At 45.2% G+C, this 19369-nt stretch overlaps 1 protein-coding gene across 2 annotated transcripts; it reads right to left on the reverse strand.

The window, feature by feature from the left end:
* Positions 1–1219: 1219 nt before the first annotated feature.
* Positions 1220–18893, reverse strand: LOC103630445 (TBC1 domain family member 10B). 2 transcript variants are annotated; one of them, XM_008651501.3, is made up of 18 exons: positions 18533–18893; positions 17856–17925; positions 17307–17771; positions 17076–17216; positions 16865–16978; positions 16526–16584; positions 16378–16444; positions 16212–16263; positions 16012–16104; positions 8802–8885; positions 8276–8694; positions 8055–8116; positions 7496–7565; positions 6825–6905; positions 6648–6749; positions 2900–3033; positions 2313–2430; positions 1220–1980 (listed from the first exon to the last, which is right to left on the reverse strand). In XM_008651501.3, exons 1-18 carry the CDS (start codon positions 18574–18576, stop codon positions 1735–1737), a joined length of 2421 nt encoding a protein of 806 aa, XP_008649723.1. In that variant the 5' UTR covers positions 18577–18893; the 3' UTR covers positions 1220–1734. The 2 variants fall into 2 exon arrangements, 1 of the variants encoding a protein (XP_008649723.1); XR_002262907.3 differs by having other exon boundaries at positions 1222–1980; positions 2900–3050.
* Between the last annotated feature and the right edge of the window lie 476 nt (positions 18894–19369).

The following is a 19369-nucleotide window of genomic DNA, read 5'->3' on the forward strand; positions in this document are numbered from 1 at the left end:
GTAAGGTACTTTTAATGTTTGTTTACAATTTAAGAAATCTAGAGATGAACTTGTTGGTTATGTTGGCTAAGAGAGGTATCCATGGCACCGTTGCTCTATCTACTATATATAGCTATTTCTAAAGCTTATAAATAATCTATTTGGTTGAGAGGTTTTACTCTGAACTTTATAAGGCTAATTTTTGCATTACTATATATTGTTATAGGTGGAGTGTTATTTGTCTGACCAAAGATCACATGTTTATGAAAGTGAAGGTGATGTTAAGGTATGGGTCATTTGTGAAGGTGATGTTAAGGTATGGGAGATAAGTATTCATGATAATTTTATTGATATGTTGACAAAGCCTATTTCTAAAGCTAAGTTTAACCTATGTTTAGGCTTAGTTGTTTTACAATTTAAGTCCTAGTGACTTTTGGTGCCAACAATAATTTATTATTGAATTGAGTTGATTGATCATACTCCCATCTTTATAACATAGAATCCGTCTCAAGGTTAGCGCTTGTAATTTTTTCTCATAAGGACCCGTTTGTTTCGTTAGAATTGAATTCCATTTTAATAATTATAATTTAGACAAACTAATTAAGTTTATATATTTATATATGTAATATATTTGTATATTATCCTAAATCATATGAGAGAGATAGTTATATACTACATTTATGTTATAGAGGCGCAAGTAGAAGAATGTGCTATAAGTTGTACATCGGAAAAATAGCATGTAAATCTATAGAATCAATTTCCATCTCTCACCCCATGAATTTGAGGTAGGCTTATATGATAACTTTGGAAAGTGGTGGAATGTCACATTCTAAAAAATAGTCTATTCTATTAGTAAGATTCCAATTCCTCGAAATGAAAGGAAACAAACGGGGCCTAAGAGTTTTTCACATAAAATTGTCTCGTGTATGATCCATATTTACATTAATTACTAGCAAACATGATAAACGAGGTCCGCACATGAGATGAAGGAAATTAAATGGATGGTAAGTGGGATCTACTCACTGCTCATAAGTGATTTAGTGAACACAATTTATTGAAAGGCACATTTGTTCAACCAAACGGGTTTGGCTTTCAAAGCACATACCCCACATCAGCTTACACAAAGCACATACCCCACATCAGCTTACACACCCCACGACAGCTTTTCTAGAACCCCACAACTTACAGCAACTTTTTTTAAAGCCACGGCTCAACCAAACCAAACATTTCCAAAGTAATATATGCCAGCCAAACCAAACATATCCCAACTATATATGATAATTGACAAGAATAAGCATATCATAATTACCTACAATTCTCATGTTTTTACTACGGTTCTTCCAATGCATTTACATTGGAACGCGGCAACTAATGGACAAGACAACCATATGACTTGCTCCTTTTCTATTCTCAATTTATAATAATGGAGAGAACAAACATGTGAACCTAGAAGTGGTTGCAATAAGGATTCGGGAAGCCACAAAGGGGGAAGGAGGACATTTACATTGGAACGCAGCAACCATATGACTTGCGCATTTTCTCTTCTCAAACTATAATAATGGAGAGAGGAAACAACATGTAAACCTACAAGTGGTAGCAAAAAGAATTCGGGAAACCACAGGAAAGGGGGGGGGGGGGGGGGGGATATCTCAAAACTTTAGGCCACCCTCAATGCTGCACCAACTGGCACCGTGATCAGGTCACAAATACACTGAGAAGTGTTGCCGAAGGTACTTGGACTGGGTGCCATTGTGCTTACCAATCCAGTTTTATTTCTTGCATCTGTTCATGGTGTCCATTCAAATGGTCCGTGGTTAATTGGACCCTTACCAGATCGTCGTCTTTCTGAGGGGTTTCTGCTCTCATCTTGCCATCTTCTTTAGTTGATTCTGCTCTCTGTTCGTTATCTAGATCCAGGGTTTCCATCTGCTTCTCATCTACCATTTCATCACTATTGGTAAACTTTGTGTTCGCAGAGTCTTCAACATTGTTCGGCTTTTCCTGTGAGGAATCCATGGGGAGAACAAGTTTAAAGGTGACTACAAAGCAACAACGTGTTTTTGCTTTGTTGCATATATAAACCAACAATGGAAAATGCTGTGCACCCTAGAAATCGGTGTAACCCATATTATATGGAGTTGGGGGGGATATCTGTTTAGACAGCTTTACCATTGATGTCAGATAAAACAAATCTAATGTATTTAACAAAAAGGATTGGATTACATACTAAAAATATTTAACTTAATTTTGATATAAGCATTTTTAAGTGGCAATAACAACCATATATGTTTCTTATGTCTCGGAGTTGTTATCTCTCAGTCAGAAGAAATTACCTTGTTCTTATCACGCCAACTCAGCGAAAATGGGCCAAGCAAGTTTTTCCTTCTTGGCTGAAACACCTGCGATGAATTCTGACTTGCCTGACTAGGGGATGCATCGAGCATTGATGGCCTAGAAGGGGAATAGGTGCAGAAAATATATCAACATTAGAACATTAGGACAATAAGTGCCAACAAGCTAGAAGCTATGTAGCTAAAATGAATCATCATGGTGTTAATATTATGTTAGGGGGTGTTTGGTTTCTAGGGACTAATATTTAGTCCTTTCATTTTGTTCCATTTTAGTATATAAATTGACAAATATAGAAACAAAAATAGAGTTTTAGTTTCTACATTTGATAATTTTGTAACTAAAGTGGAATAAAATGTAGGGACTAAAAATTAGTCCCTAGAAACCAAACACCCCCTTAGTTTTCACTTATCAGTTGAAAAGCCATAGGAGGGCAGAAGCGGCATTAAACAAGTTCAATTGCCAACAGTGAGAAGTTAGCAATAGAAAAATGACTGGTATGTTAGAACTGCCTTATTGCTAGTTTTAAGAGTTGTCCATCTCACACTAAGAATAGATAAGATTGAGATACCTTGGAGAAGGGCAAGGGGACAGTGCTTTCTGCTGGCTAGATTGGTACTGCAGTGTAGCCTCTAACATTGTTTCTGCCATTACAGCTCGGTTCTCCATTTGGGCAAGTGAAGCCATAGCTTCCTCGTACTTTTCCTGCACATGTCATGATCCTGTAAGCGTGGAACAAGCTAGGGTAAAAGAAGAGTACAAAGAAGACACGTGCTAATTTTGCTAATTCTGGTAAAAACGATAATAAGTAGTGAGAACGGTACAATTGAAGAACCAATACCCAGTTATTCAGTAATACAAGCATTACTAGTTTGGACAAAGAAAAAAAAGAACAAAATAGGACGCTTTCATTGTTTAGATACCTCTTGTTCTAAAGAATATCCTTAAAATAATGTGATTGGTGCAACTTGCAAGCAGGGTTCATGTCTGTTTACCCTAAGGCTGTCTCCAGCAGGTCACGGATGCGGAAAATGAGTAAGAAATCACTACTATTCACGCGTCCAGCAGCTCACGCATATGGTCGCGCAAAATCCACGGCCTCCACCCACATCACGCATATTCACAAGCTCCTACCCATCGCGGAAAAGTCTGTGTCTCAGCAGTGCACAGTGAAACCCGCAGCTTTGATATTTGTGCGCGAGCTGATATTGAATGAATGTGTGACACTGTGACGGTATGCGCGATCTGCTGAAAACGGTATATTCTGTGCGACGCTCTCCATCCCGTGAACACCTGGGAACCGCATGCGCAACCACATTATTGCTAGAGGTAGTCTAAGGAAGCTAGTGCATGGCAGGCAGAATTGAGCTTCTTTCAAGTCACATCTGGGGACAACCCCACCCAGAGAGCTCACCCTCAACTGGTTAGGGCTGGCCTTACCGCGACACGATCTCTCGGCCTTGGAAGCGCCGTTCTCCCTGGATGAGGTGAAGGAAACCATCTTCTCCATGCCAAGCGATAAGGCCCCGGGGCCACACGGTTTTCCAGGAATTTTTTTCAAGGAGTGCTGGGACATCATCAAAGTGGATGTGTTGGAGGCCTTTCACCAACTCCATGCCATGGATGGAGCTGAATTCAAGTTCCTGAACTCTACGAATATCGTGCTCATTCCAAAGAAGTCAGATGCTAAGTCAGTGGGAGACTACCGCCCTATTAGCTTGATCCATAGCATAGCAAAAATCTTCTCCAAATTACTTGCTAATCGGCTGGCCCCCTTCCTGAACAACTTAGTCTCCAAATCCCAGTCTGCATTCATTAGGAAAAGGTGCATTCAAGACAACTTCTTGTATGTTCAAAACGTGGTCAGGAGGCTACATAAGCAAAAAAAGTTGGCGCTCTTCCTGAAGCTCGACATCCAGAAGGCCTTCGACTCTGTGAACTGGGGATATCTCCTAGAAGTCCTACAGGCCATGGGATTTGGGCCACGCTGGCGTGAGTGGATCTCCATCCTGTTCGGTACGGCCTCTTCTAGGGCCCTGCTCAATGGCACCCAAGGGCCAGGTATCCTGCACAGGAGAGGGGTGAGGCAGGGAGACCCCCTCTCCCCTATGTTGTCCATTCTCGCCATTGACTCGGTGCAGCGCATCCTTGAGCTGGCAACCCGACAAGGAATCCTCTCCCCCTTCCGCTGAACACAGCCAATCTTAGGACGTCTCTTTATGCTGATGCTGCTGCTATCTTCATCAACCCCTCTAGGGACGAAATTGTGGCGGTCAAAGACATCCTACACGCCTTTGGATGCGCCTCGGGCTTGGTTACTAACCTTGAAAAGAGCTCCATCCACCCGATCCGGTGTGAAGACATCGACCTTGATCATGTGCTCCAGCCATTCCACGAGACTCGGGGGAATTTCCCCTGTCGTTACCTAGGTCTCCAACTCCATACCCGACCACTTCGGAAAATCCACATCCCACCACTCATTGAAAAAATTGGCAACCGTCTGGCAGGATGGAAAGGAAATCTTCTAAACCGAGCTGGCCGGCTCACGCTCGTATCTTCTGTTCTGTCCTCCATGCCCACCTACCACTTATCAGTTTTTTCCCTCGCGGTTTGGGCACGCAAACACATTGACAGGATCCGGCGCTCCTTTCTTTGGAAAGGGAAGGCCGAGTCAAATGGTGGTCACTGCCTCGTCGCATGGCCACTAGTTTGCAAGCCCAAAGCCCTCGGTGGCTTGGGGGTTCTCAACCTTGACAAGTTCGGACGCGCCCTTCGCCTTTGCTGGCTTTGGAAGGAATGGACGAGAGACGATCCCCCTTGGAAAGGTTTCGAAGCGCCTTGTAACCGGGTTGACAGATTGCTCTTTAGCGCCTCCACTACTGTCACAATTGGGGACGGTAAGACGGCCAAGTTTTGGCACGATAGTTGGCTCGATGACATGGCTCCAAGGAATATAGCCCCGCACCTCTTCGACCTAACCCCGAGAAAGAACAACGGTTGCCCACGAACTTAGCGGGCAACATTGGATCAAAACACTAAGAAGTAGGATCACTTCCATTGTTCAGATTGAGGAGTTTGTCTCTCTTTGGACTAGACTCTGGGATTTCCAGCTGCAACCTGACTCACCAGATACCATTGCCTGGAATCGGTCTCCTGATGGTATCTTCTCAGTTAAATCGGCCTACAGAGCACAATTCATTGGCTCGTACAGTCACCTTAATGCTAACCTTGTCTGGAAGGCACGCACAGAACCAAAATGCAAAATTTTTGCTTGGATTCTCTTGCAGGAAAAACTACTCACGACCAACAATCTCGCCACCCGTGGGTGGCCTCATCAGCCGTCTTGTGCCTTCTGCAACGGAACCCTTGAGACTGGTATTCACCTGTGTCTACATTGTCCTTTCGCCCGTGCGGTGTGGAGACAAATCCTGGCTTGGGAAGGTGTAATCCTCCCTGCCCAGTCTGACCTTGCTTCCGCCACCAACATTCGGGAGTGGTGGGAAGCTGCGACTCCCCCACTACCAAAAAATCAGAAACGCGCTTTCAATGGAATCGTGATTTACACAATGTGGAACCTCTGGAAGGAGAGGAATCGCAGGATTTTCGAAAACGTCGCCCTTCCCCCGGTCCAAGTCGCCTTAAGAATTAAAGAAGATGTTTTACAATTTAGGCGGGCTTTGCTTCCCATGTAATTTTCATATTGCTGCTTCCTGCTAGCCTGGAGGATTTAGGGTGTGGGGCTTAGCCTCCCTTTGAGTGTGCTCGGGTGTGGCTTGTCCGGTCTCAGACCGTTGTTTGTACTCTCTAAACTCTTTCCCCTTAAATGATGGGCATTGGGCAGAGCTCCTGCCGTTTTCGTTCAAAAAAAAATTGGTCATGTCTAACAAAAAAAATACATATATGGCAACAAAAAACCTAACCAAAGGTATCATTAAACAGTAGTACCTTATATAAAAAATATTTGACCATTTTGATAGGTTTTCAACGTGACACAAATAATTTATGAACTATTGTTGCAAGATTTATTCTGAATAAGTAGTCAAACTGGTTACCTCAGCCAGTCAGCCGGGTACATTTGTTTCAGCCAGTTGGTTTACGAGGAACAGACCCTAGCTAAGGCTAAAACTGTTTCAACTGTTCAGAAAATTTTCCATGTGCTAATATTACAGCTGCTGCTTTGAAAGTCTATGTTTAAATGCTAATAAACACTATAAAAGTTATCTTTTGCTACACTGTATAACAGACCTTGCTCAGCTGAAAATAGCTTATGGATAAAACAAGAAAACTGATGTTCGAAATAGATCAAGACATCGATTAACCTGTAGAACATTTGCTGCGTATCTCTGAGCAGCAGCATCCTGCTCGGCTGAGATGCGAGCTTCCTCTGCAATTTTCAGTTCTTGTTCGACACGCATCAGGACCTTTAACAAGACTCCTGGTTAGTGTATATATAGTATAGAAATGCATATAGAGGAATGGACAGAGAGCAACTTTACCTGAAACATTGCTTGCTCCTGCTCCTGCTTATCTGACAAAGCCTCTCTGAATTCAGATATTTCTTGTTCAAACTGCTCAACCTGAAAGAAAAAAGTGCAAATATGTACAGTTCCATTGCATCAAGAACACAAAAGGTCCTTAGCTTACCAATAACATTTTGAAAATTTTGCTAAAGTATTCTTAAAATAATAAGTAATTTATACTTCATAACTTTTACATCATTTAGTATGGTGAAATGTCTATTAATAACAGATTCATACTTATGCTGTTATATCCTATGAATACAAGTTGAATATACATAGTTAGAAGCAACTTTTGCAATGAACTAAATAGTACTCCCTATGTTATAACATAGACCTTTGGCTCGAGTTTCAAAAATAAATGTTCTTATGTTCATTGATGAAAGCAAGTGTGCTGGTCTAGCAACATCTCCAACATCTACCACTAATTTAATGATGTGAAATAGGTTTCATTATCGTAGCATGCAAGTTGATAGGGGCACCAGGCGCGTTCTCATGTGTTATCGTTTCTCATTAACTTTTCTTTTATTCACATGTGTATAACTGTTGTGGGCTTGAATAAGATATGAAGATAGTATCGTGCAATCTAGATTCAGATATTTCTATAATTGATTTTTTTTCTCTGTAAATAACAGGAAAGTACTCTATACCTTTGCACTTAATTGGCGTCTATTGTCTTGCTTAACCATTTCCATGAGTGCTGTTTCTAGTTCATCAGCTCTGCAAAAGCAAAAAGAAAGAAAAAGATAAAAAGAACAGTTCGAGTGAAAATAAAACATTCAGCTGAAAGGGCATGATCGAGGTGTTTAAACATATCTCATGTTTAACAGTTCCACAACATGAGTAACAATAGCTAGCAATTTATAACGGTAAATGGTTTGCTTGTACTTGCTTCCAAAATCAGTCAATTTGTTTTTTATATTTCAGACAATTTATGTGGTCAACCAAGTCAGGAATTTTGGATTTATTTGCAGCGAATGATGGTAGATTTATAAGGTGAAAAAAGTTAGCAACTTCAGTTTATATTAGTGCAGAAAACTAGTCCCCAGGAAGCACATGAAAAGAAAAGGAAAAAATTACCAATACCAATGCATCAATTAGTACTTAAACTGCTGTGGTGACAAAGTCAAAACTGTAATCACATGTGAAACTGTTCCAGCATCTTATGACACAAATAACTGATGGAAACTTGGAAAGAAGTAAGCAGACCTGAGAACTGCTGATCTTCTCTCCTCTAGGAGTTGGCACAACTCCAACTTCAGCCAGGCAACCTGCGGTGTTTAAACTAAGCATTACTACTATGGGATGATAAACTACAAAAAAATTATTGGCTTGATCAAGCACAAGGAAAAGAAGATAGCAGTCGGAAAGATTACAATCCTTCAAGTATAAAGATAACAGGATTTAGAAACTATGATTGAGAATGCTACCTGGTCCTTTGGATCAGGCAAAGAATCAATCTCAGATTTCACTGTCACACCAACATACTCGTCATCCATGTTTACAGGATCACTTTCTTGATTGGCATCCCCATCTCCCACATCACTCAACTGGTCTGCTGAGTTGCTTAAAGAAACCAGTGGTTCAGGATCACGTTTAAAGTTATACAGTTTTGATGCAAGACCATTAGTATCTGTCCAAACGCCTAGACCTTTCGCTCTTTCTTCCATGGCAGACATAACAGATGGGCGGTGTTTATTACTTAGCTCTTGCAATATTGTTTCATTTACGGATTGATATCCCATACGAGCTGTCAAGACAAGCTGGCTGCTGTCAAATGTGGAACCAGCTAAAGATTGCAAAAGGGTAACTGCATCACCGGCATCTTTTGTAGTAACAAGTGCAGGACCTGCAATTATCACAGGAATGAACCTACAGACATTCTTAGAAGACTTCTGTATATCTGGCTACATTTTTTTTTGAAAATTGAAATAAAGCAAAAGTATTTTCTGGTACCATAGAACTCCAGTAGCGCAAGAGCGGTCCGGAACAGCATTACTCTGTTTCCATCGAACAAAAGCACATCCCAGACACGGAGAACTGAAATGTAAAATTCAGAAGTAAACATGATGTAAAGTTTTGTCGAAATTATATGTTTGGGATCACCACAAACAGGTTTCATTGCTTATATAGAGTTAGTGTGTTTATATGGTCTTCCTGGATACCCCATAACTAATATATAATGCAGGCCTAGTTGGCTTTCACACCTTTTAGTGAATGCTTACTTTACCACTTCGTGTTCGGCCGTTCACTCTCTTAGTCTCTCACTATAAACACCTAGGTCAGAATCATCTAGTTTGCTGTTCTTGTGCAGTTTATCTTCCTGGTATTCCACAAACAGTTGTTGAGCTTCTCTTTATTTTAATGTCTTTACAGCGGGGGCATCCCCTGATGTATTTTCGGTTCAAACAAAAAACCATCTAGTTTCCTTTCCTTAGATAGCGGTTTTGTCATTTTGATCACTATTTCCCTTGCATGATATCACGATTGTTCATGTGTCCATTAAAAGCAATGCCGAGAGACAATTCAATGTGCTTGGTGCAGGTAACCCCATTACATTAGCTAAACTATACCTAGAGAATATTCTTCTATGAGTACAAGGTAATGGAAATAACCATCAGGAGTGTTTCGGATGGCTCCCAGCCTTTCGCCTCCCAGCCCCAGCCCCAGCCCCACCCGCCCTGACGCCATCACCCTCCGCAGCCCCTCGCCGGAATTCATTCCGAACTCGGCGACCACCCCCTCGAACCCCTCCGGTGCGGCGCTGGGAATCGAGCCCCGCTACCCTGCGGCTTCTCTGGAAGGACGGTCAAAGTTCCAGCGGTGGAGTAATGAAAGTCCCGTCTCGTCCTCTTCCGGCGGCTCCCAGCGGGCACCTCGCTCCTTTAAAGAGGCCGTGCTGCTTAACGTTGGAAGCTCGTCCGAGGTGGTGAAGGAAGCGGACTGTGGGTGCACGGCGGACCTGAGTAGGGTCACTGCGCGCCCGTGTCAAGAAGGCGACGGTTGGCAGGTGGTCGGGAGGAGGCGCGCGCGCCGTACTGTTCCTCGTCTTTCCCCCCCTGTGGATCTCCGGGGTAGATGCTTTAATTGCTTCTCCCCTTCCCACTTTGCTGCTGCTTGTCGGCGGCCTACTCGCTGCTTTGGGTGCAGGGGGCTTGGCCACCGTGCTCTTGAGTGCCCCATCAAGTCCGTGGAGAAGAAGGCTGTGTGGAAACCTTTGAAGCAGCAGGGTGTGCGAGTTCCGGTGTGGCAGCGCCTTTCCGGGATGCATGGCCCCAGGCAACCAGGAAGGGCAGCCCCGGACATCATGCGGAAGGGATCGGTGTGGCAGCGGATCACTCCGTCGCAGCCGGCCTGCGGGGTGGAGCCTGTGCCCCCCCTGCCAATGGCGTCGGGCTCCGGACTGGTTGCTCCACCGGTTCATGGCTCCAGGAGGAAGAGGCGTAGGGCCACGCGTCGACCGGCCTTGGGGACGGTCTCACCTGCCTTGCAGCAGATGTCCTCTGGGTCGGTTTCTGCTGAAGTCCCTGCCCATCTTTCAGCTCTGGAACAGAGGGTTCCTGCTACACATGAAGGCCTGCTGGATGCTTGCCTGCCGGCGAGGTCCATGAGGTCTTCTTGCGTCTTGGCGTTTACGACGGAAATGGCGCGTGAAGAAGCAGCATTGCGTAAAGCCCTGTTCGTCTCGGTGGTGGGCACCAGGCCTGAAGTTCAGGGCGTTGAGGTGCTGGAAGAAGTTGCTCTCAGTTTCGGCATCGATGTGGCTGCTATGGCGATTCATCAGGCCATGCCGGAAGACTTCCTCCTGTTTCTCCCCGATGAGGACACAGTTTCGAGGGTCCACGGGGGAGGCAGGCTTTTCAGAGGTCCGCGCTTCAATCTACATTTCAAGAGATGGACGAGATGTGCTCATGCGTCGGCAGCAAACCTCCCGGCCCTGGTGGACGTAAAAATCCGGGGTATACCGCCTCATGCTTGGGCACGCTCTACGGCGGAACATCTGCTGCATGGCTCATGCCTTATTTCTGAACTGCACCCGGCGACGGTGGAGAAGTCTGACCTCTCGTCCTTCATGTTAAGGGCATGGTGCTTCAACCCGGCTCTTCTCCATCGTGACATGGATCTCCTCATCGTGGAACCTGGGCCAGTAGCAACTGAGATACGTTGTCTGTCATACAAAATCAGCTTGGAGGCCTTCCCGGTGGACTTTTCGGCGGCGGGGGGGGACCCTCTCCCTCCCCCATCGACGGACGGCAACCCTCCCGGCGGCGACGATGGCCAGCCTCCAGGATCCCCGTCGCAACTTTCGAGGCGCCCGGTTCACCTTCGACTGGGCCCGCAGCGTTCGGTCCGTCAAGGGAGGAGAGCCGCGGCGCCTGGGGCAGGCGAACCGATGCTGTGTGCTTCGGGTGTCGGGACGGTGGAGCTGTCTTCGGATCCACAGTTATTGCTGGCTGGTGCGGCAGCCAGGGGTGGAGGATTCGAGGAGTGCATGGGGGAGATTAACAGGACAGCAAATCTCTGGGGGACATCGCCGTCCACGCGTGTTGATGGGGTCCGGGCGGAGGTTGTTGGGCCACTGGAGAGGCCCGTTCCCACCTTGCCCCGACCTTTTTTGTGCGGTGGGCCTCTGGACTTGGTGCGGCCGGGAACGCCTCTGCAGAGAGGTGCATCTTGTCCGCGTGAGGGGCCTGTTCAGGTTTCGTCCCTGCTTATGTGTGTTGGGCCACTGGAGCAGAGGAATGCATCAAGTCCGCATGAAGGGCCTCATCAGGCTGCAGGGTCGCTGGAGCTGGTCCATGGTCAGGCTCCCCCACTGAAGTATTATTCTAGAAGGCGGATCAGGAGCCAGCATCAGGTGCAAGATGAGCTTGATCCTACATCCGATCACAGCAACAACTCTCAAGCTTTGGTTCAGCAAGGTATCACACCGGTGCAATCGTTTGTGGCTAGTGTTACAAGACCAATCTCTTGCATTCTTCCCCATCCGCCCCCACAGAAGAGAAAGTCTGCGCAGCTGCCTCCGGATTTTGTTCCTCGTCGTAGCAGCCGCCTGGCAAGCAAGGGTTTTAAATCCAGCAAAGATGCGCCTATCAGACATATCCAGCAGGATCTCATTAGAAGGTTGGGTATTGCTAGTGGAAATGAGGCTGTTACCACTGAAGCTCTTGATAAGTATGGACGTTTCTTCTCCAATCCACTATCGGAGTCCCACATCAAGGCTCTGGTAGCTTTATTTGGTTGGACTGTTCCTGAAAACGTGGAGAACTTGGAGACCATTCAGCTCCTCGCAGGAGATGCCCCGACGGATTCTGTTTAGGGGGCGCATAATTCTCTCCTTTTTCCAGTTTTTTTGTTGTTAGTCGCTTGTTTAAATGGATTTGTCCAAAATCATCATTTGGAATGTAAGAGGTCTTAATAAGAAAGCCAGAAGAGATGCAGTTCGTCAGACAATTGTTAGCGCTCGACCAGATTTGGTCTGCTTGCAAGAAACAAAGAAGGCCTCTATCTCCCGTTTTATGGTGATGTCTTTGCTTGGAAGTGAGTTTGACCATTTCATTTGTCTCCCTGCACTGGGCACGCGTGGGGGGATATTGGTGGCTTGGAAGGGGGGCACTTGTAAGGTTCTTCAGACCAGAGTAGACTTTTTTTCAGTTTCTGTTCAAGTTGATCATATTTCCGGTACTCCTTGGTGGTTTACTGGGGTGTATGGCCCTCAACCAGATGATCAGAAGTTGCAGTTCTTAAATGAGTTGCGCTCAATTCGCTCGGCATGTTTCGGACCTTGGATTATTGGTGGGGATTTTAATCTTATATATCGAGCAGAAGACAAGAACAATGGCAACCTTGACAGGGCTATGATGGGTAGATTCCGTCGCATTCTTAATGAGTTAAATCTGTCGGAACTGCCATTGATGGGGCGCAAATTTACTTGGTCCAATGAACGAGCAAGTCCCACGCTTGTTCGTTTAGACCGAGTCTTTCACACTTCAGATTGGGGGGATTATTTCCCGGACTGCGTTTTGCAAAGTTCGGCAACAGTCATTTCAGACCACTGTCCTCTTCTGTTGGGGCTGCATGAGTATTCCCAAGGCAAAAGACGGTTTCACTTTGAAAGCTATTGGCCAAAATTGGAAGGTTTTATGGAGAAGGTGGAAGAATCTTGGTTACAGCCAGTGGGTTCCTTTTGTCCACTGCAACGTTTTGCAGTGAAGTTAAAAAGGCTTTCAAAACACTTGCAGTCCTGGAGTCAGCGGAGTGTTGGCAATGTTAAGAATCAGCTCTTAGCAGCTAAGGAAATCTTGCACCAGCTAGAAATTGCAGGGGATTCTAGGGCTCTGTCGCCTCTGGAGGAGTGGCTTCGACGACGGCTGAAGCTCCACTCCTTAGCTTTATCCTCACTGGAGCGCACTATGGCCAGAACAAGAAGTGGACTTCGCTGGTTGGAAGAAGGCGAAGCTAATACATCTTTTTTTCACCAACAGGCACGATATAGAAAGAAGAAAAATTTCATTGCAAAATTGAAAGTAGCAGACAGAATCTTGGTAGAGCAGGAGGAAAAACAAGAAGTTGTGTGGGATTTTTATAATAATCTCTTGGGGACTGCTGTGCAAAGGAACTGCTCTCTCAACCTGGCTGCTTTTCATATTCCAACCCGAAACCTTGAGCAGTTGGAAAGGGACGTCACTGAGGCAGAGGTATGGGCCACTATTAATTCTATCCCTTCAGACAAAGCTCCAGGGCCTGATGGATACACGGGGCGCTTCTATAAGCATGCATGGCCAATCATTAAAGGGGATTTCATGGCAGCTATGGGGAGGATTTTGTTGGGTGATGTATCGAATTTGCACCTTCTTAACTCAGCTTTGGTGACTTTACTTCCTAAGAAATCTGATGCTGCAGAGATAAAAGATTTTAGGCCTATCAGCCTTATTCATAGTTTTGCTAAAATTGTTACCAAGTTAATGGCAAACCGGCTTGCTCCCACGCTTCCTGAGCTGATATCCCCAAACCAGAGTGCTTTTGTAAAAGGGAGAAGCATACAAGACAACTTTATTATGGTGCAACAAACAGCCAGAGCAATCCACAAACAAAAAATCCCCAATGTGCTTCTCAAACTGGATATTGGCAAGGCATTTGATTCTGTTTCTTGGCCATTTCTGCTGGAAGTTCTTGGGCATCTTGGTTTCGGTCCAGTTTGGTGCAATCTTATCTCCAAGTTATTATGCTCATCCTCGACTAGGGTGCTGGTGAATGGTGAACCTGGAAAGCTTATTTGCCACCAAAGAGGATTAAGACAAGGGGATCCTTTATCTCCTATGTTGTTTATCCTAGTTATGGATGTTTTGAATTCACTTTTCTCGCGGGCTAGCGATTTGGGCCTGCTGCAGCCTCTCTTGAGAAACAGAAATGGGCAAAGAGTCTCCCTGTATGCAGATGATGTAGTGCTGTTCATGCAGCCAAGAGATGAGGAAGTGTTTATGGTGAAAGAAATCCTTAGAATTTTTGGAGAAGCTTCGGGATTGGTCACGAACTTGAGCAAGTGCAGTATGACTCCTATTCAGTGTGTCGATCCAGAGCTTGTGGAGATTAGGAGCATTTTTCCTTGCAAGGTTATGCCTTTTCCCTGTAAGTATTTGGGTTTGCCTCTGTCAATTAGGAAACTCCCGAGATCCTCCTTTAATGAGCTCATTGATAAAATTGCTGACAAGCTTCCGGGATGGAAGGCTGCTATTATTAGCCCGGCTGGGAGAGCTACCTTGATTAAGTCGGTTCTCACTGCAATCCCTATTTATCATTTGATTGCCCTTAACTGCCCCAAATGGGTAATTAGAGCTATTGATAAGATTCGCAGGGGGTTTTTATGGAAGGGAAGGACAGATGTTAGAGGAGGCCATTGTGTTGTCGGTTGGTCCAAGGTTTGCAGGCCTATCAGTAGGGGGGGCCTCGGAATCCACAATTTGGAGGTGCTTGGCTGGTCTCTGAATATGCGTTGGATGTGGCTTAAAAAGACCCAGCCTGAACGGTCATGGTCAGATTTTGACATTCAGGTGCATCCAAATGCAGCAGCATTTTTCTCAGTCTCTGTTTGCTCTATTGTGGGAGATGGCCAGAATACTTTGTTTTGGACTGATAAATGGTTACATGGGAAATCTGTGGGTGAGCTTGCTCCAGTTCTCCTGAGTCGCATCCCCATGAAAATTCAGAAGAGCAGATCTGTGTACGAGGCTTTGCTAAATAATAGATGGGTGTCGGACATTACTGGTAGTTTGCCGGCCGAAGTGCTTATGGGCTTCTTTTATATATGGGATGTCACTCGGGGAATTCATTTGCAACCTGGAATTTCAGATCAGCATAAATGGCTGCCAACGGCCAATGGGCAGTATTCATCTAAGTCAGCTTATGATCGTTTCTTCGCTGGTTCCGTTTATTTTGAACCGTCCGAGCGAATTTGGCGGACATGGGCACCTCAGAAATGCAAATTCTTTATTTGGCTTGCATCCCTTAACAAATGTTGGACAGCAGATAGACTGGCTCGTAGGGGTTTGAACCATCCTGACAAATGTCTTCTTTGTGATCAGCAAGAGGAAACAGCACAACACATTCTGGTGGCTTGCGTTTTTGCTAGAGACATTTGGGCCCAGACTTTGAACAAGGTGGGATTGCTGCCTTTGGCTCCAGAAATAACAGATGTGGTTTTCCAAGAATGGTGGAGGAAGGCTGAGCAGAAAGTGCCAAATAGTAAAAGAAAGGGGTTTAATTCCCTAGTTATCTTGGTGTCTTGGAGGTTGTGGAAACAAAGGAATGCTTGTGTGTTTGATGGGGTATCCCCGAGTATCCGCAGCATGTTGCAAGAGATTCATGAGGAGGTTAAGCTTTGGGGAATGGCAGGAGCAAAAGATATTAGACAATTGTGGCCTTAATTTAAGTGGGGTGGTGGGGGTTGCACCCCCCCCCCCCCTTGTTTCTAGTTTCTAGTCTTTCTTTCTTTTATTTTGGTTTCTTTCTTTTTTTTCTTTTTGTCCCCCTCTTCTCGTTTGCTGCCTTCTCGGGCACTTTGTTTTCTTAGTCCACTTGGGACCTTTTTCCTCTTAATATAATGACGCGCAGTTCTCCTGCGTGTTCGAGAAAAAGGTAATGGAAATAATGTAAAAGGAAGTCTAACCACTTTCCCAGGGAAGCACATTTGTGAAGATGGATAAGAACCATGGCCCAGTAACCCATGCAACTTGAAGTCCAAGGTAATCCAGGTGATTTGCTGCATCAAGGAAGTATGTTAAATCCTTATGCTTGGATTTTTTACCAATGGGACAGAAAGAGTCACATGCCACCAATATTACAATTCATTCATGATAGGTTTCTAACCTAATTTAGGGAACTTCTCTCGAACTAACTCCTCTAAAACAAGTTGATCCACCTGAAGTACACCAAAATTTGGCCTCCACATGAGAACAAATTGAACTGGGAGCTTCAAGCACCCTTAACTTGCAAAACAAACAATACTGAGTGAGAAATAGAAAATTCACGATACCTGTGACTCAATCATTTCTTCAGAAAAGTAGCCATCAAAATAGTCCTCCATAATCCCAACCAATGTCCTGTAACATAACCAGCAATAAATTTAACAGGTTGTTTAATCCAACAACAATATGAAATACAACGAATTGTCTGGGGCATACCAAAATGCATTCTCCTCTGGCATCAATAGAAGCAAGAGACCAGCAAAGAAGTTCATTGCCTACAGTATTCAATAGATGAATCTATGCTGAGTGAAATGTTGGATTTCTGAGCAAAAATGTTGATCAACAATAAAGTACACACAGAGTATTGATTGAGAAAGACTAATTATTCATATTTGTTGGAAACATTCAATATTAGGTTTTAGATTCACTTGTGTGGAGTGAGATGATAACTAAAAAATATATATCAGTTTGCCTTTTTGGAGATCTAAATAAATAATTGGCTTTTGTTAAGATAAAAGGACATAATGAGAATAAATGTGTGACGGGTAGATTTACCTGGCAGTAACCAACTGATGGATTGTGTTTCGCATAAGCTATAAGCAAGCGTCTCAAAGCATTTCTTCCATCCTCATCTAAAGCAGGATGACCAGGAAAAGTTCTGGGCAAGTCCTATAAGGATCAAGATGCATATTGGACTCTCAGTACAGCAGTATATTTTATCGAAAAAATACAAGATAATCCCGTGAAAATGTCCATAAACAGCTACCTTATCTATTTGCCCAATCCACTTTTCTTGAACACCTTCAGAAGTTGGAGAACTTTTGTTATCTAATTCACCCTCTGCTGCAAGACTATCATAATACCCTTCTATCCTACGAGCTCCAGTACCAACAAAAGCTTGCCATAGCTGTCACCAGAAAAGCACAGAGCTGCTGAATAAACTGAATAAATCAAAAATAAAAGAAAGAAACAAAATGCTCCGGTGATCAGGCTGCACCTCTCCCCTCAAAACCATCGGCAGTCCACCATGGACCAGGCACTCCAACTCTTCCCTTGAAATGTAATTTTCTTCTTGGTTCCTGCTTCCAACATCAGCATTCCTAGTATCACTCGATTGCGCTTCTTGGCTCAGATCAACCTTATCTACATCATAGAATTCGTCATCTGAATCCTCCGACAACTTGCTCTCTTCACCTTTCACGTGATGGGTTCCGTCCTTTGCTTGCTGCTTGCCAGCAGAAGATTGCTTCTTCCCGATGCGCAGGCTCATTATCTGCTCAATGTTGCTCAGGGACGATCTAATTGGCGTCCATATTTGAATCTTCTGTGGCCCTGCTACGGTCTTCTCATGCAGTGATTCAGAACCATCACCCGTAGCATTATCACCAGCATCCTGTCCAGATGACTCAGGCTGCCTCTCCAGAAAATTCTTCCATCTATCGGATCTCTCCTCCTCTTCCTCCTACAAATACGACATCAACAGGGTGTACAGCAAGCATGTCAAGATCAGACAATGCAGATGAAAATTCAGAAGTGTGTCTTCTACCTTGTAGATGCCAGCGTACTCCTTGTAACGTTGCAGGTGTTGTGGCCGCACAGCAAAGCCGTACGCATCCCTGATTCAACCACAAAGCATCAGAAAGGAATGTTTGCAACTAAAATGCAGCTACCTAGCGCTTGAAACTTCAACGGTTCTGCACGTGCATGCCCTCCCAGATTCAAAGCGGCGAGAGGTATTTCGCTATAGCTAGTCATATTCACTCCGAATTAGATGACTACACGACATAGTTCCAGAAGCCGCTGTCCTGCCAAGACGAAACTGGAACCGCCCCTCCCAGTGCAGGAAACGGCCACAGAAACTCCAGATCCTTTGAAAAGACAAACGGCAGTGCACCGCAGAGCTCCCGATTCGGGCAATTCCACCAACGAATTCATTCGAAGGCAGCTAAACACCTACCCTTCCTCCGATTCGTGGAGCGGACCAGATTGCCAGCGGGCGCGTACAAGCGCGCGGAATTTCCGGCCGCATTTCCAGAAAAAATATCCAGTAAAAAAAACAGCGCCGCAACGGACCGAGATCCCCGGGAAGCGAAAACAAGTGGTCGTACGTAAAACCCTGCGGACGCGGAGCGGGAACCCCCACAGCAGAACAGAAGGAAGGATCCCGAACTCGTTGGAAGCCATCGAAGCGCGTGGGGGAGCGAGTGGGTGAAGGCAACGCACCGCTTGTGCTCGAAGGCGATGAACGGGAGGCTTTTGGGCTTCATCTCCTCCTAGCGACCCCGGGGCAGCGGCGGGATTAGCTAAGTGCGGCGTGGCGGTGGCGCTTTGATCTGGCCTCCGGCTGGACTGCTGGGCGTGCGCGGGGATGGGCGCCGGGCGGAGTAGGAGAGTGTCCGTACCTGGGGGTGGGGACTCGAGGAGAGAAACGGGGATGACCCTGAGTCCTGACCAGTGACCACCCTCGTGGCTCGCGCCGCGCGATCTTTTTCCAGGCTGACACGGAGAAGGGATGGGACGGGGGTTGGTCGATCGAAGGGGGCTCGCCAGTATTGCAGTGCGGGTTCCGTGACTCGTGTGCCGTGTCCGTGTCCTCCGCTGAGTTCCCGATCCTCCGAGCACAGCGTGATGGTGCCACCTCGTGTTGTTCTCCCGGGCCATCCAGACGTCGTTGCAAGTCAAGCGCCCAATTTCATCAAATCCACGTTTAGATTCAAAAAATTTAAACAATATTATTTTATTAACCTTATTAGTGGATTTGCTTCACCAAATATACAAATCTGACTCTAGATTTACCAAATTTGTAGAATCTTAAGAGGTCCTTCACCAAATCCAAGTTTAGCGGAGTTAAAAAATTATCCATTATGTTACTAAGTCCATGTTTTAAACTTCTAAAATCTCTACTATATTTAAGTGGGTTTATGAGTCTCCTATTCGGCTGACGCTCGCTTCCGCTATCACGTCTCCTCCTTAGGGATGAAAACGGTTTTGGAATTTTTCGGAATTCCGGAAACCGATTTCGAAATTTTTCGATCGGATTCACCGGTAACGGTATTTTTC

The sequence above is a fragment of the Zea mays genome, chromosome 6, assembly GCF_902167145.1.
Source record: "Zea mays cultivar B73 chromosome 6, Zm-B73-REFERENCE-NAM-5.0, whole genome shotgun sequence".
Classification (NCBI taxonomy): Eukaryota; Viridiplantae; Streptophyta; class Magnoliopsida; order Poales; family Poaceae; genus Zea; species Zea mays.

What these genes read in the sequence shown, in the direction of transcription:
- LOC103630445 (XM_008651501.3), bottom strand. Translation starts at nt 18,576, where the DNA reads ATGAAGCCCAAAAGCCTCCCGTTCATCGCCTTCGAGCACAAGCG. An exon ending in AAGAAATGATTGAGTCACAG is followed by an intron (nt 16,264 to 16,377) that starts GTATCGTGAATT and finishes GGTGTACTTCAG; the next exon opens with GTGGATCAACTTGTTTTAGA. An exon ending in GTTGGCGTGATAAGAACAAG is followed by an intron (nt 1,981 to 2,312) that starts GTAATTTCTTCT and finishes GATTCCTCACAG; the next exon opens with GAAAAGCCGAACAATGTTGA.